We start from the raw sequence: 16,457 nt of genomic DNA on the forward strand, positions 1-16,457 counted from the left end.
AACACTCACGCCAAGAATAATTGGTTAAAATTAGGAATGTAAGCGCTTTAATTTTGTTTTGTAGGATTTACGCGGACAGTATCTGAGTGCATGGTCTTTGCTTGAGCATGCACGACATTCCAATGACGTAATTGCAGCAGATTGCAGCGAGGACAAAAAAAAAAATCACGACGATACAGGCAAAGGAGTAACCGGGACAAGTTATTAGGACACACTTCCATATGGCAAGGCATCCAATAATAAAATAATATTAGTAATATAAAACAACTGCCAAGGATTTTCATACATATAACTTAAATTTGAATGACTAATATGGGTGCACAGAAATTTAAAATATTGTATATATTTTTAAAATGTTGCCGACAACTATGTTTATGCTTTGGAATCCTCAATTAGGCGACAGGAAACGCCCAATTTATGCACAATGTTGTAATTGAGTGCTGCCTGAAAACGAACACCATGCAGGCGAATACTTCAGCTGTAAAACAAAATAAAACCGTGCTAAAATCAAATTATTTGATAACCATTTCGGTAAAACAAAGCAGACAAAAATATCATCGGGAGGAGCCATCGCGAATTTCACTACATAAACTGTCAATTTTGACACATGACTGCCACTTAGCGGCCAAAGCATACATTAGGTAAACTGTGTCCTGCCAACAAACTTGGACGTCTCCTCCTTTTAACGTGTTTAAACTTCATTTAAGCGTCGACTGCCAAAACTATATTCACCACAAGGTAAGAAATAGATCAAACCTGTATTTCTCGTCAGTAGTTTCACATGTTTCCGAATGTCGCGACTTCTATGTATTGGTATGTCTACTACAAAGCTTTCCAAAGTAGATTAGAAAAACTAGCGATTATTTAAACATGAGACCACATTTCCAGTACCAAATATTCGAGACAAACTAAATAATACGTAGTGTATTATCTGGACATTATTTCAGCCCATTAAAATACAATGGGATAACTGAAGCTTTGGAAATTGCCGCCTAAGCACTTCTGAGATGAAAGCAAAGCTGCCTCGTTCTCTTTCAGCAGCGTGTTGGGCTGATATACGAACGGTTAGGGTCACACCGCCAGCCCACATGACTACGGTTAGTTGAAATACGCGAGATACTCGCGATGTATTTCTCTCGGCAAATCTCCGAAAACGTCTCAGGTACATTATTTAACGTGGTATCCCAATAGCTTCAAAATCTTGATTGTTTAACTCCCCCCCTCCAGTATTAGATGTTCAGGCATTTGTCGCATGGTTATCGCTCCCTCATTCTTAGGTAGACTCAAATCGCAGCATCGAATAAGCATCAGAAAATAAGGAATAGCACAATTATGAGAAGACAATGTTTTATTGAACGAAGCAAAGTACAATGAAATAAAATTTTAATGGAAAATAAATAAGATGGTTTTGTCCCGTGAAGATCCAGAGTGTGTATTTTTGTAGTTCTTTGCCATGGAAATACCATTATACAGGAAAATTGATTCCCCTACTTACACAAATACCCTTAATTTAGGTAAAATTACAGTTTTTGGCACAGCGGGGTTAGTAAAAAGGGAGGGGAAGGGAGCGGAACCTTAATGCGCCAAAATCACTGCCGTGAGGGAGCAGACAGCAGGGGGCGCTGTGGAGTGCTGCTGAGCCCCTTACCCTTGGGAGTGACGCTCAGCTTCACTCCCAGTCAGCTCTTGCCCCATTGATGTCACCCCCATTCCCTGTATTCACAATGTACAACCTCTAGTGGACATATTTATATACAGCTACAAATGCAAATCATACAAGTTAGTTTTTTTTTTTAGCCATTCCATATCCTTGGTATTTCAGCCAGGGAGAAAATGTGCACAACAGCTGTTTTGAAACCAGATTTCAAATACAAAGGCATGTTTTTTGACAGCTCCTTGCCACTAGGCAAACCGGGACCATGAAAAACAAGAATGTCATCCAATTAAGGAAAGCCATAAACCTTGAAAAAAAAATAAAAATAAAGCAAAAACAAGTAAAACCTGGCATGGGGAAGCTGGTGGGCTGACAGTGTGATGTAGGAGTGCAGCAGCAGCAGCTGCTAGGCCTGCTTGAGAGCAGCCGGGCCCACGAGGTGACGCAGCTGGCAGGCCTGGGCTATAACACTGCAAGGCGGCGATCAGGAGGATCAAAGCTTTCAAGATGCCTGCCGTGCTGCCGCCGAAAGAACAGAACTCAATTTGTGCCGAGCTCCTACTTCCCACTAACAGACGACAGGGCAGCATAGATACAGCAGGAGGCCACTGGCCACGTGACCAGTCCACGCACTCCCGACACAGTTATTAGCTGAAACGATGGCTACGGCACCTGGTCTGAGCGATGAGAGCAAACGGAGAAGTGGTGAAAACTGCTGGAGGTGGCGCTAAGCATCCACGGAGAAGAGCATGGTCACTGTCAGAGTGCTTCTAAGGGAGACAGCGAGGTGGGCGGGGTGGGGTGGGGCGGGCATTGCCAGTATGAGCAGATGGGACGGATGTGGGGATGTTGAGGAGAAGGCTTCCCTGCAGCCAGGGACAGCGCAGGAAGGACAGGGGGGCTAGACCTGGCCCTTGAAGGCATCCAGGTTGAAGGCAGTGTCCAGGAAGCGAGTCAGCTCCAGCAGGTGGGCCTTCTTGTTCCCGGTGGCAGGCGCAGCTGCAGGGTCACGACCGGCATACCTGTGGTCATGGAGAGACACGCGCACGCGGCATGCAGACACAGGGGTGAAACACACAACACAGAGGCATTTAGGTGCAAGGCATACGGAGTACGGCGTGAATGAGCTGACAGCGCTACCGCAAGGCCTGAACACTGCCGGATAGAAGCTACTGTTAGGAAATGGGACAAAACTAAGTTGTAAAGTTTAGCTACAGGGCTCCACTCGACACTTACCAGACTGGCCGGGTGCGGTTGATGGTGGTGCGGATACGAGGCTTCACGTAATCGTAGTAGCCCTGGTTCTTGTGCTCTTCCTGGCACCACACTAGGTCTGCGTCCGGGTACTTCTCCGTCTCCGCTTTCACCAGGTCGAAGGGGAACGGGGACAGCTGCAGAGACGGGCCGCCGCGTCAGAACGGCGCACTGAAATGGACCTTGGGCTGCATATGGTTAAACCACGTCATTTGTGTCACAGGAGATCACCTGCTCGATGCGAGCAATGGCCACCGTGTCCTCCAGGTCACGGGCCTTGCGCTCCCTGGTGAGCTCGTAGTACACCTTCCCTGTGCAGAAGATGAGTCTCTTCACGTTTCCGGGCGTCTGAGTGGCGGGGCCCTCCTCCGGGATCAGGCGCAAGAAGTGAGTGCCTGCACAAAACGCCCACAGCGCCATGAAAATGACCTCAATCATAATGAATGGAACGGATGCCAATCCTGACTAAGGGCATCGGTGAGCAACACCTCCTCTCACCTGGTAACATGTCGTCAAAACTGGACTTAGCCTCAGGGTGACGCAGGAGAGACTTGGGAGTGAAAATGATGAGCTAGAGGAGACACAAACTGTCAAGGAGCGCAAGTAAAAGCACCCCGCCCCATCAAGGGTACCACTCCGTTTAAGGTTTGGGGTGTCGCCTGACCCCACATACTCACTGGTTTCCTGAACGGCTGCAGGATTTGCCTCCTCAGCACATGGAAGTAGCTGGCCGGGTTGGAGCAGTTCACCACTATCCAGTTGCAGTCGTACAGCTGGCGCACGGCAAAGTCCTCTGTGATTTTCTGTGGTAACAGGACAAGCAGCAAGCCATCACTTCCCAAAAGGCCTCTACATCTTGAGAGCCCCACCCGCTGTGCGAGAACCCTACCGGGAAGACATCCGGGTCATCATTGCACATCTGCAGGAACCTCTCCGGACGAGCAGAGGAGTGCTCCGGACCCTGGAGAGGGGGGGGGGGGGGGGGGGGGGGGGGAAGGATCATTGAGTTGCGGTTCCCATCAGCCAGAGCTAACGGAGCTGTCCCTCACATAGGCACTCAGGCAGTTTTAGGGAATAGAAATTATAATCGATGGGGCAGAACAGGTGACTGATGAAGCAGAGAAGGCGAAGGGGAGCAGGACAGAGAGACGGCACAGTGGATAAGGAACCCGGGTGTGAGTAGAACATGATGCTCTGTTAATCTGTCATTGCTGTCCTCCCCAGCAAGGTGACGGACTTCAGCAACTCTGTAAAATGGACACAGTGTTACCCCCAGAGATCCGGTTACGCTGGCAGCGGACGGAGAGGGAGGTGGAGGGTACAGGAGTACAGGAGCAGTCACTACGCACAAGGGGCAGGGGGAGGTCTGTAGGTTGTAAAGTGGTAATAAAATGGAACTGAAATTTCAACAGTGCCCCATTCACATAACTTTGAAGGGGTCGACGCCTCATACGCCGTACAACAGCAAGCCTTCACAGCACTAGGGAGACCCTGCTGTAATCCGCAGAGATCACAGTGGCTTAGAGGCCCTGAAGAGCGGTAATGAAGCGTGGCCTCACCATGCCCTCCATGCCGTGGGGCAGCAGCAGTACGATGCCGTTCTGACGAACCCACTTGGCCTGGCCGGGGCTGATGAACTGGTCTATGATGCACTGGGCCGTGTTGTGGAAGTCTCCGAACTGGGCCTCCCACAGGACCAGGGCGTTGGGACTGGCCATGGCGAAACCCAACTCAAAGCCTGGGGAGATGGGGGTACAAGGCAGGGGGTCAACCGCGAAGGAGGGCAAAGAGAGGGAGTGAGGAGAAGAGACCATAACGGGGGGGGGGGGGGGGCGGGAAGACTGACCCAGTACGCCGTACTCAGACAGGGAGCTGTTGCACACAGTGTAGGGGGCCTGGTTGGGGGACAGGTGGTTCATGGGTATGCAGGTCCTCTTGTCCACATTCTGATCATGCAGCACATGGTGACGGTGGCTGCCGGGGACAAAAAACACAAATATTCCATTAGGAAATCACCACGGATGGGACACATTTAGTAATTAGTATGGTTTTCGTTGGTGAACAATGACAAAGGGAGTCTGAGGTTGACTGACCCACCTGAAGGTACCCCTCTCCACATCCTGACCACTGAGGCGGACGTGGATGCCCTCCTTGAGCAGTGACCCAAAGGCCATGTACTCCCCGAGGGCCCAGTCCACCATGCGGTTCTTTATCATCTCCCCTCTGCTCTTAAGGATGCGGGTCAGCCCTGCGGCCATATACAGGGGTGTATGGTGAGTGAGCTGAAAACATGACCCTCCCACCACGAAAATAAATCCACCAGGTTATAGGCGGTTCTGCCCATATTAAGGGAGCACAAATATTCATTAAGTGACGAGTCAACCTGCGTGTGAACACCTGTCCTCAGGAAGCAATAAGGTTTTCAAAGTGTTGTAGTGTGTTTGTCTGCCTACCCCCATGGATGGTGAAATCCTCCACAGGCACAGAAGAGGCCACCTGCCCAATGTGGCAGAGCTCCTCCTCACTGAGCCCGGTGGATGGGCAGCTCATGCTTTTGGGCTGGCCATCCAGGGTGAAAAAACCTGCAGGACAGAAGAGGTGAGGGTCCACCCTCCACTTCCCGACCGCCGTCATAGGGAGACCCAAAGGGAGCCCAGGCCTGGCACTGCTCACCTTTCTAACAATCCCGAGTTCTACTCCTGGCAGTGAGACTGAACTCGATAGAGAGTCTGATCCGATTAAATGCTGTAACGTGTCATTAATGTGTACGGTGCCCATAGGTATGATAACCAGTCTGTCTCTTTAAGGCGCTTTATTTTTTTAGGTTAGAGAGAGAAATCTGAGTGCAACAAAAACCTTTCTACAGAAAAGTTTTTCACAATAAACACACATCTATGCCTACAGGAGACATCCTGCAGAAAGGAGAATGTCTAGCGCTCACAGGCATGGTGATGACCGTCCCACACTCACCGGGCCAGGGGGAGTCAAGCCAGTGCTTGATGTGGAGGATCTTCTCGTCTTTAGAGCGTGTGTACGCCTCCTCGCAAATCTTGTCATATTTGGCGATCTCCTCCTGCAGGAGAGCCAAGCGCAGAGGCGATGAGCCAGCGTGTACGTATGAGCGCAACACAGATTGAGATTGGTGCGGTGTGATAGCAAGCCCTCTCACCTCGTACTCCTGCCGGGTGACGGCACCATCCGCGATCAGTTTCTCCGCGTACTTCTGGAGGACGCCTTTTTGCTTCTTGATCTGCTTGTACATGAGGGGCTGCGTGAACATGGGCTCATCCATCTCGTTGTGGCCATTCCTGCGGTAGCACACCTGGGGACACAGTCGTCGTGGGTTCAGTATTCCTCCTCAAGCATCAAGCAAGCCATGGAAGCAGCTTGCTCATCGAACCCCACTGTCACACGAAGTCACCCATCTTTAGCAAATTCTCTCTACCTTTGAGTACATGCCCCTCAGGGCATGGGAACCAATCGGGCTTCAAGCTGTGGCGAGCAGAACCTACCAGATCCACGACCACGTCCTTGTGGAAGGTAGCCCTCCACTCGGCAGCCACATTGCACACATACATCACAGCCTCCGGGTCATCCGCGTTGACGTGGAAGATGGGGGCGTTGACCACCCGGGCCACATCGGTGGGGTAGGGGGAGGACCGGGCCATACGGGGGTCTGTCGTAAATCCGATCTGACAGGGAAAAAAGGAGAAGCTTATGCGCCAAAATCAACAAATATATGAAAAATGCCTGTCTGCATAGGCTTTCCAACAAGTCAGTTGGCCAATTTCCTGCTCTGGTCAGGCACTGTTGCTTTTCCACTCCCACCAAGGTCCAAGCCATAACTTGAACTGACATTATAAATTATGCGGGCCGCACCCCTGCTAACATGGCCTCGCCTGATCTGTTCATCTCACAATTTTACGGCAAACCACATTGTCTGTATTTGCAGCAAACTGCAGGCGTCGCTTAATTGTTTCCAGAGGACGGGTGATTCTGCTGACTTATGTTAAGTGTTCACTCTGGTCGTCCATTTCTAGTTTTTGGATCAACACTAAGCATCCCACATCTGAAATATTCCACAACATGGCATTTCTGTATATTTACAGTTGACCCATAAACATGCACTCAGACAAGTGCAGGTGTTATGCAGAACTTTTATTAAACAGACAAAAAACACAAAGAATCTGAAATCACAATGTCTGGTATAATATCCCACTCTGGGGCTGGTGGAGATCGCTCACAAGCAGCCTGTAAAATGAACCTGATAATATCACTGGGATCACTGCTGTGAAACGAACTGGCACATATTGGACACCATCGTAAAATATGCCACAAAGTGTAACGCTGCGCATGCGCAGATCTGCAAGGTGCAAAGAAATTTCACAAAGCAATCTGTAAACTACGCTGAGCCAAAGCTGGCACTTTGGAGCAGGAGGTAGTGCTATTGTTCGGCAACCGGAGGGTTTCAGGTTCGAGCCCTGCTTCCTCCTGACCCCATCAAAGTGTCCTTGAACCAGACACTGAACCCCAAATTGCTCCCGGTGTGCAGGTTGGCACCTTGCATGGCAGCCTCCGCCATCGGTGTGTGAATGTGTGAATGTGAGGCATGAAATGTGAAGTGCTTTGAGTACTCGTAAGAGTAGAAAAGCGCTATATAAATGCAGTCCATTTACCATTTCACTTCAGGATGTAATATGACAAATATATTCAACAACTTCAAAAGGAAGTATCTCACAACTTAAATATTTTAAATAAAGTTTAAGTCAGCATTTAATTACCATTTCGAAAACAGTGCAATATTATGTTTTAAATGGTGTTAACAGATAAATCCTTCGGCTCGTTTGAATCTGGATATTCTTGATGGTACTTTTTAAAACTGGGAACGGAAATTGCAATTCAGATCGTAGATCACAATTGTGTGTCATAAAGATCACGACATGGACTTTTTGGGAAGATCCCAATGTAGTGATACAATGTATAGTACTTTTGTACTATACAACAGCTGAACAATCAATACAACAGCTGAACAAATGGATGCATAATGCAAATTTATGCAACCTAAAGCTAATTCTGTTAGTGTTTGATGTAGACATAACAGATTATTACAGACATGCTAGCAAAAATTAGCACGTAGTAAGTCATGATGTACATGGCATTAACAGTAAAGTGTCGCTTCGGTTACATCACGGTTGCTCTGCAAACCCGACAACACCTCAACCGAGCAGAGCCATCTGTAGTGGAAAACCAAAGCGAGCTGGAACCGTGCTGTAACTAGTCTCTCTTCACGGTATGAGTAGGGTACGGCTTGGTTCCTGTATGCCAGTAGAAAAGCTGAATTGTGAAGTGGTAGACCACGCGAACAGAAATGGACCTGGTCACTCAGCATTGCCAACTGGAAGGCAGCATATTCCACCAGCAATGTTCCAGCATCCATTGGAAAACCTTCCCAGAAGAGTACAGGCAATTTTAACAAAGCAAGGCCCAACTCCATATCAATCCCCTTGGTTTTGGAATGGCGGTCAAGCTGGTGTCCACATACTATTGACCATACAGTGCATCTGGAAACATGCCCCGAGTGTCAGAGAGGCCGTGCTGACCTGGTTGTTGACAACGACATGCACCGTGCCGTGAGTGGTGTAGGATGGCAGGTCGCTCAGATGGAACGTCTCGTACACGATGCCCTGGCCAGCGAAGGCAGCGTCTCCGTGCAGCAGGATGGACATCACCTGGAAGACAGGCATGCATGTTGAGGGATCATATCCCACACACATATGGGAGACATGCGCAGACAGACGCCTACACAGGTATACGGACCATACAGGGAAGGCATGGCCAGTTCGTACCCTGTTACCCTCAGTATCCCCGCAGTAGAACTGCTCAGCTTTGGTCTTCCCTTGCACCACGGGGTCTGCAGCCTCCAGGTGGGAGGGGTTGGCCACAAGAGATAATGTGATGTTGCGATCCGTGACTCGGTTGATTCGTCGGTGGTACATCCCCAAGTGGTACTTTACATCACCAGACCCCTAAAGCAAGGCAGGGAGAGAAAGAGAGGCATGAATAAACATGTCCTGTATCAAAGGAGATACACCCTGACTAGGGAAGGGCTTTAGAGCCTTCTGCTGAACCCTAACCCAACACGGCATTAAGAGATGGTGAAATGGACACAAAACCATAGAGTAAAGAAACGGACCTCATCTGCTGCCTCCAGTTTGGAGTCGAACTGACAGAAGATCTGCTCCAGCTCCTTGCGGATCACGTTGGCCAAGACATTGAGGCGACCTCTAGCCCAGGTCAAAAGAATGAAGAAGCCAATCAGCCTCAGCAATTGATAAGCACTGACCAGCACCCTGTACCTAGGAGTCACTCGTCTTTAACCCCGAAGCAGGTGTATGAATTCCTAAACAGTCTCTGACATGGAGTGGGGCCGTTACTGGGGCCGTCCTCCTTACCTGTGGGGCATGCCCATGATGACATTCTCCACGCCGTTCTCACTGGATTTGTCGATAATGGTCTTGAGGGCGGGTATCAGAGACTCGCACCCCTCCAGGCCAAATCGCTTCTCAGACGACCACTTCCGCTGCAGGAACTCCTCAAACCTGCAGCACATCACACAGATGCACATGTCAGTAAGCACTTTTGTTCCCTTGAATCATGGAAAACTATTACATACAGCAAAAGCTCAGCGTGACGACCCCTTAGGGGACCCATTGCAAGGGCACTCTTTAGAGAGCAGAACAAAGGGGAGGTGAATGGATGAATGAATGTTACATTTATATAGCGCTTTTCAAGACACCCAAAGCACTTTACAGAAGCAATAGGGAGCCACTTTACCCACTACCACTGTGTAGCACCTACCGGGAAGATGCAACGGCAGCCATTGTGTGTCAGTACGCTCAGCGCACAGTAACTAAGGTGGTGAAGGGGCAGGAGAGAATTCACCAACTTGATATAGAGGATGATTAGGAGGTCAGATCTGATAGGGCCACATTGGGCAATTTTAGCCAGAACGTCAGGGTACCAAGGGATCTTTTATGACCTCGGGTTTTATGATTCAGCACCATTTTTACAGCGCAGTGTCCCCATCACTGCACTGGGGCATTGGGATCCACAGTGCCCACAGGATGGGCTAACCTGTTGGCCACACCAACACCTCTTCCAGCAGCAACCCAGCTTTCTTAGTTGGTCTCCCATCCAAGTACAGGCTAGGCCCAAACCTCATTAGCTTCAAGTGGATTACTTGGTCTGAACTTAGTCTGAACTGGCTGCTTACAACTGCTGAGGTCACCAACCTGGTAGAGCGGACCATGCGAGCCAACAGTGTTCTCTTCTCCTCCAACGTGAACTGCATCACCCCGGGCTTCTCAAACTTCTGTCTGATCCACTGACACTGGTCCAGGTCGTTGATGAACATGAACTCTACCCCAATGTGCTGGCAGTATGCCATCTGAAGAAATAGAAAACCCTTGGTGAAGATGCCCTTCTGCTTAGATGAAACACAATCATGGCTTCATACTTAAGGGTGAATGGTGATAGACGAACACGTCTTTTTTCCTAACTGTACTATAAGATTTTCCCAATGAAATGGGAAACTTCACAAAGACGTTATATTTTAAGGAGCATATTTTAATATCGTCAGAGGTTCCAGGAAAAGAGGACAGTGTTTGATGAGTCATGCATGTTTTTAAGCGCGGCAGATAGGGTGCAGCACCTCCAGCCGTCGGATGATCTCTCTCAGAGGGAGGGCACTCTCATTACCCCCGATGAAGGTAGTGGTAGGCAGGCGGAACACCTTATCCAGGTCGGACTCTTCCAGCCCATAGAACCCTGAGGTCAGCGGCGGTGTCATCACCGGATATGGGATACAAGGACAGGAAGGCGGGGGGGAAGGGAATGAGGGTAATGAGGTTGATGAGGAATTGTGGGAGAGTCACAAAACAAAACAAAGAGCACAGAGGAAACATAACACAAGCCATCAAGGCCACATCACGAGGCGAAAACAGAACGCAGAAGTTCACGAGTTCGCCGTGTGGAATGGGGCGGGGCAGTGCGGAGACGGAACAAGACAGAAGACAGACAAAGAGCAGCAGGGAAAAAAAAAAACCATACGAGGGTTGATGGAGACCCATTGTGAGACACGAACATGACGGACAGATGCGTAAGAATCAAATGGAGAGCAGATTGAGGGGGAGAGTGTGCCAGCGAAAAGAGCAATCAGAAATCAGGGGTTAGGAAAATGCGAGGAAAAATATGAATAAAGTGAGACTTATTAATATTATGATAATCACGTCTGAAGCTTAAAATGTTAATGAAAAGACTGGCATTTTCCCCAAGGCAAAACTAAGCTGGCAGATCCAAGGTAATTATTCTTTTCTGGGTGACTGAAAAAAATGAGGTTTTCATGTCAGGCTACAGACACACAATACAGTTGTTGTGAAAAGCCTGCAGTGTTGCTGTCCCAGCGTGCTCAGTCCTGGGGTCTTTACCAGTGACTCTTAACAATACCACTGCAAAGGGCCAGCATCCTCAAAGCATGGTGCTAGCAGGAATGAGGGGTGACATGGTGCCACATTCAGCTGCCCGTTGGTCTTCACACCTCAGCCAACACACAACTGTGAAGGCCTCACTCTGACCAGGCCACTGACCCCAACAGTCACTCTCCTACCCCCTGTGATGACAGCAGCCCCCCCCCCCCCCATCTGACCCTAAACACCAACTCTCCAGCATCCCCAGACAATCCAGGACCACAACTCACTGTCTGGCTGTTAGTCTGCAACAGGTGCATCCTTTTGCTTTTGACTGGTAGTGTGCAATTCCACATACTACAAAGATTTGATACAGTTAGTATTTTCATGTATCAATACAATTCATTAATTTACTTTTAGCTCTGCTTTAGGATCCTCAGCATGATGGAGAATGCAAAATTCAAGTATGCAATGTTGTATAGCATTTATGTTTACTAAACAAGGAAAAACATTATTACGACATACAGGTAATTCCATCCTAAGTAGTACTGATGGCTGAACGCAATTTAGCAAAAACTCTCCACATCAATACCTTTTGCCACTGCGTTTCGAACAGAACTCACACAGCCAATTCAGCAAGCAGGCAAAGCCAGCACACAGGCAGAACAGCACGTTCAGCACTGCAGGCCAGAGAGCCGAGCAGCTGCATATACAGGTTTCCAAAGACAACTCTGACCTTTAGATATTAGCAGCACTGGCTGGGTAAGACTCAGGTCTGGGGAAAAAATCCTTACAGAAGCCATCAAAAAGGCATCCATTTCAATGACCATGAAAACACCCAAAGTGCCAAACATTTTGATTAAATTTGAGGTCTTCTCCTATAAGTTCATAGAAAAGGAAACCTCCCTCAACATTTAGTGTTCTTTCACCCTTGAAGACGCAAAGTCCTTAGTTTAAAAGCAACTTTAATGAAGACATTCACAGGATGATAGACAACAGCAATATGAATGAACCCAGAACATAAACAGCCCCAAAATTCCCAATATTTGTTTGGCACGAAATAAATACTAGAGAACCCGATTTGTACGTCGTGATATTTTAAGCTTCCAGATTCAGTAGTAAAACTTCAAGCAGCTCTCTGTGTGAACACAGCTGGGATTAAATCTTTAGTGTGATCAGCTACGACCAGAGCACCACATGCCAGGAGACAGAGGGGAAGTTAGACAGGAAAGGGAACATGGGAAAGCAGGAGAACACAGGGTAGGTGGAGAGGAATGTGAAGCATGTAAATATCTCCAAGTACTGGAGCCAAAGCCAGAACAAGTGGGACAAAAAAAAAATGAGAATGTTTTGCCAAATGGAGGCAGTGAGAAAATCCTAACTGATCCTTGTCTCAACACGAAGGAAATAACCATTTATGCATGATGAGCAGATATCACAGGGGTGGTGGTCTTGGATTCTGGCATCTTCTTCGAAGATGAACAGCAGTGATGGCAGAAGAGGACAAATGCAGCCAGTCAACCAGTCAGACGAGCAGAAAGAGTGGCGCTGTCACAGTCAACCACTGCGATGTGCCCGAATTGTTTCAAGGCATGAAGATGGTCTCCAGAGGTGAGGGGGTAGGATACCTGCTCAACGCCAGCGCTCAGCTCGGAAGGGACAGGATCTCCTCAGACTACTCAGCAGAAGCAGACATGCGATGAGAGCAGTGCCTTCAGCAGCAGTGCAAGCCTCACCCTACGGCCTAAAGCGCCACCTTGGACATGGTGGGTTTTTCTGAAGCGGTCCATGTGAACCCAGGTGACTCGCACACAACCAGCTTGGCTGGGTTACACACAGCGCCACCACCTGGGCAGTCACCTAATTAACACATTGATTCCAATGCGTTAATTTTTACAGAGCAGTGGTGACTCCTCCCAGTGTAAGCGAACGCTGCTTCACCGCTGAATTCACACAGCATGTATGGGCTGCAGTCCCAGAAAGCAGGCAGAGGGACCCCATCCAAATGCATTCAAGACAGAGCACACTTCACTTATTACCACTTTCCCGGTGATTCGGACAAGTTTTAAAAAATGACTTAAACTCTGAAAAACAGAAAATGAAACAAGATTAATATGTGAATTGTATTTTGCTAACAGAGCCCATGAACCATTAAACAGTCTTGACAGCTGTAACGTATCTGAAGCATTCCCAAAAATGACAAGCTCCTGGCTGCTTCAAGAGATAATTCTTGACTAGACCATTAACAGAAGACAGACAACCAAGCACAAGGGAAACGCACCAACAAGCACCAACTAGGACATATTTACCCATTTGAAACAATCCGAATCACCTAAGAATGCACAGAAAGGCCAGGGCGAAAGACAATGGCTGCCCTCATGAATGCCTGATTGAGAATAAAGCAGATTAACTATTCTCTATATATGCTATGATACGTCAGTGACTAAATTTTCCCAGTGGGCATAACGATTTGTCTGAGAAGGTACTCTCTCCATGTCAAAACCAGAAGGCGGAAGATAGGGCCATCTATTAATCACCACAGCAAAGAATGCCTGGCCTGTAGTCTGCCACATCGCTCCGCAGTGAGCATGCATAAGTGAACTCCACACCCCCACGAGGACATCTATGCCTGCACGTGTGTGTGTGTGTGTGTGTGTGTGTGTGTGTAATGTGACCGTCAGGCTTCCGAGACTATGAGCTGGCTAATGGTCTTAATAATTCAACAGGACTCAGAAGTGAAGTGTGGATCATTTGGTCTGATGCATTTAAAACCGGCACCACGAACACCAAGTACTTTGTCTACTGACAAAGCTAGACCACAAACAAAACGTGGGAGTAGGCAGTGAAACAGGGAACGGGACCAGGAGGGCGGAGCTGACGGATGTGATTTGTGCGACCGTACCTCCGACTGTTAGAATACTGAGACGCTCCTTGAAAACGCTGAGGTCTGGGGAGAAAGGCAGCACGGGGAAGAGAGAGCCAGAACGGTTAGAGTGCCTTAACCATGGTAGGGGCTCGCTCACTCCAGCCATCTACCAGGGGCTACTCTTGAAGCTAGGGGGTGCCACACAGGCAAAGGTGCAGAGCACTACATCTCAGACATGCAACTCGCAGCTACAGCCTCTAATACGCTAATGGCACTCAGGCCGACCGGTGGGCCTAGTCTCAGCCACTGCATTGGGGACCTCCGCCTGGCAAGCTGGGTGCCATGGAAGCACTGGGAAGGCCAAAGGCAGCAGCGAGCTGACATACTGAGCTCTGCCACGTAAAGCTGAACACCATACAGGGTCTCACAACATGACAAATGACCCCTTCGCTGCAAAACTAGAACTACAACAGCAAAGCGTAAAGTGGGAGGGGGGGAACTACCTCAAGAACTAATCATGCAGCCTAGGGAATAAAAGCAGATCGACAGATGATTTCAGGCACTAGTCAAAGAGGAACTCTGCACGACCAGCATTAACAGCCAGATTCATCAAGGAGGTGAGGATGAGGCAACCGAGGTAACTGGAAGCTAATCCAAAATTATTCAATCCATTTGTACACAAGGCAGTATTTGGGGAAACATCAGCAACAGGAAAAGTTTGGATTCTTTAAAGTTTGTGTGTGGCCTTAAGGAGAATGTAGAACACTTTCTCTAAAAAAAAAAAAACCTTAGAAAAAAATAAGCTTGGGACAGAGTCTGCGAGTTTCAGACAGAACTACCCAATATAGCTGGACTGGCAGCCAGGAAAGATGGAGACCGTGAGAGACTGTTCCAGCGAGATCATCTTGCAGCCAAAGTTCCGGCTCTTAAATTAGAGTCACATACAGACAGTTCACAAATACGGCAGGCAGGAGCGGCTATACAACTCAACTGCAATTGAGTCAGAGCCATTTTTTTCAGGAGGCTTGAGATGGGATTCAAGCTCCAGTGCAGGGTCAACCACTGGCTAGTTTAACCCAGAGGGACGCAGTGGAGAGTGGATTAAACCCTTGGGTGATGACCATGCACAGTAATGACACCCACCATGAGGAAGGAAGCCCAAAGTCTCCTGTAACATCTTAGGAGCTTGAGGTCCTTGGTCACACCAGCATGCTGTACTTGCAAAGAATCCTCACGGTTCCTTGCCATTCTTTTCAAAAGTATGAGTTTTCAGCTGATATGTCATCGGACTGACTATTTCTTACAAGGTTATCCAATAATATGTGCAGTTTTTAATAATGCAGGGGATGTGGGACTTGGTTTGACACAACAGATACAATGAACTGGGCTGCATACTAATGGATAACGAAGGTCTTGAAATTCACTATACTGTGAAGAATTCCTTGCCTACTGGCCTGTCCTCACACTACACAATGACAAAACACACTGCAGGAGTCATGCATATAATCACTGGCTTGTTGGGTGTGCAGGAACAAACCCCTCCCATGATGCTGAATGTGACCCTCTTGCCATCTGATCAGTTTGATTAAGTGCAAGTGAACTTAATGCGTTAAAAGCTATTCTATGGCACTGAGGATTGCCTCATCCAAACCACTCACAGAGGACACCAAAGTCCATCTTAAGCATATCCCACAGTAGCACTATGCTGAAAACAGGACCTGCGAATATCTATAGTAACAGTAAGGATGTCCTGAAATGAAGTGAAGCTCGTTTTATACTCCATAAGTAATGACATTTGTCCCCATGAGTGGAATTTAACTTACATGCACTGTCACCGTTGTATACTGTTTCAAAACAGACACCTTGTAAGTGAGCGAGTAATGTGACAATCCATCAGACTGGCTGTATTGATGAGGATGTACAGGACATATGACCTATTAACTATGAACTATTATACCTTAGATGAGGTTTCACATGTACACTGACGACAGTAAGCAAATGCTCGTTTGTGAACCCTAATGTTCAATGATACCCTCCTCAGGAATGAGCAGTCATCCAAAAGTCTCCCCCATTCTGGAGACCAGCTGGGGATTGAGTAGGTCACCATGTCTGCAGTCATAGGCTTCACCCAGTAAAGGCCCACAGCCCAGCAGCCAGGAGCCATGGCTGTAGATCAATGGCCCAATGGAAACCAGTCATTCGAAAACATCTAGCTAAC

General features: G+C 48.2%; 1 protein-coding gene across 5 annotated transcripts in view; it reads right to left on the bottom strand.

Annotated features, from left to right (window-relative positions):
* Positions 1-1,330: 1,330 nt before the first annotated feature.
* LOC125711764 (2-oxoglutarate dehydrogenase complex component E1) overlaps positions 1,331-16,457 on the bottom strand; it is a 28,373-nt gene continuing 13,246 nt past the window's right edge. For 3 of the 5 annotated variants that reach the window (XM_048981049.1, XM_048981059.1, XM_048981068.1), the window contains 19 exons: positions 10,620-10,735; positions 10,201-10,355; positions 9,361-9,507; positions 9,102-9,192; positions 8,755-8,934; positions 8,509-8,637; positions 6,421-6,600; positions 6,078-6,230; positions 5,879-5,981; positions 5,362-5,490; positions 5,006-5,156; positions 4,755-4,882; positions 4,468-4,646; positions 3,798-3,869; positions 3,586-3,711; positions 3,407-3,479; positions 3,140-3,303; positions 2,891-3,045; positions 1,331-2,676 (listed from right to left, as the gene is read on the bottom strand). In XM_048981049.1, the coding sequence (XP_048837006.1) occupies positions 2,556-2,676; positions 2,891-3,045; positions 3,140-3,303; positions 3,407-3,479; positions 3,586-3,711; positions 3,798-3,869; positions 4,468-4,646; positions 4,755-4,882; positions 5,006-5,156; positions 5,362-5,490; positions 5,879-5,981; positions 6,078-6,230; positions 6,421-6,600; positions 8,509-8,637; positions 8,755-8,934; positions 9,102-9,192; positions 9,361-9,507; positions 10,201-10,355; positions 10,620-10,735 (2,552 nt within the window). In that variant the 3' untranslated portion in view covers positions 1,331-2,555. Of the gene's footprint in view, positions 2,677-2,890; positions 3,046-3,139; positions 3,304-3,406; positions 3,480-3,585; positions 3,712-3,797; positions 3,870-4,467; positions 4,647-4,754; positions 4,883-5,005; positions 5,157-5,361; positions 5,491-5,878; positions 5,982-6,077; positions 6,231-6,420; positions 6,601-8,508; positions 8,638-8,754; positions 8,935-9,101; positions 9,193-9,360; positions 9,508-10,200; positions 10,356-10,619; positions 10,736-13,412; positions 13,458-14,275; positions 14,321-16,457 lie in introns of all 5 variants that reach the window. The other 2 variants (XM_048981030.1, XM_048981039.1) reach the window with 2 other exon arrangements.

Source organism: Brienomyrus brachyistius, chromosome 2, assembly GCF_023856365.1.
Source record: "Brienomyrus brachyistius isolate T26 chromosome 2, BBRACH_0.4, whole genome shotgun sequence".
NCBI lineage: Eukaryota > Metazoa > Chordata > Actinopteri > Osteoglossiformes > Mormyridae > Brienomyrus > Brienomyrus brachyistius.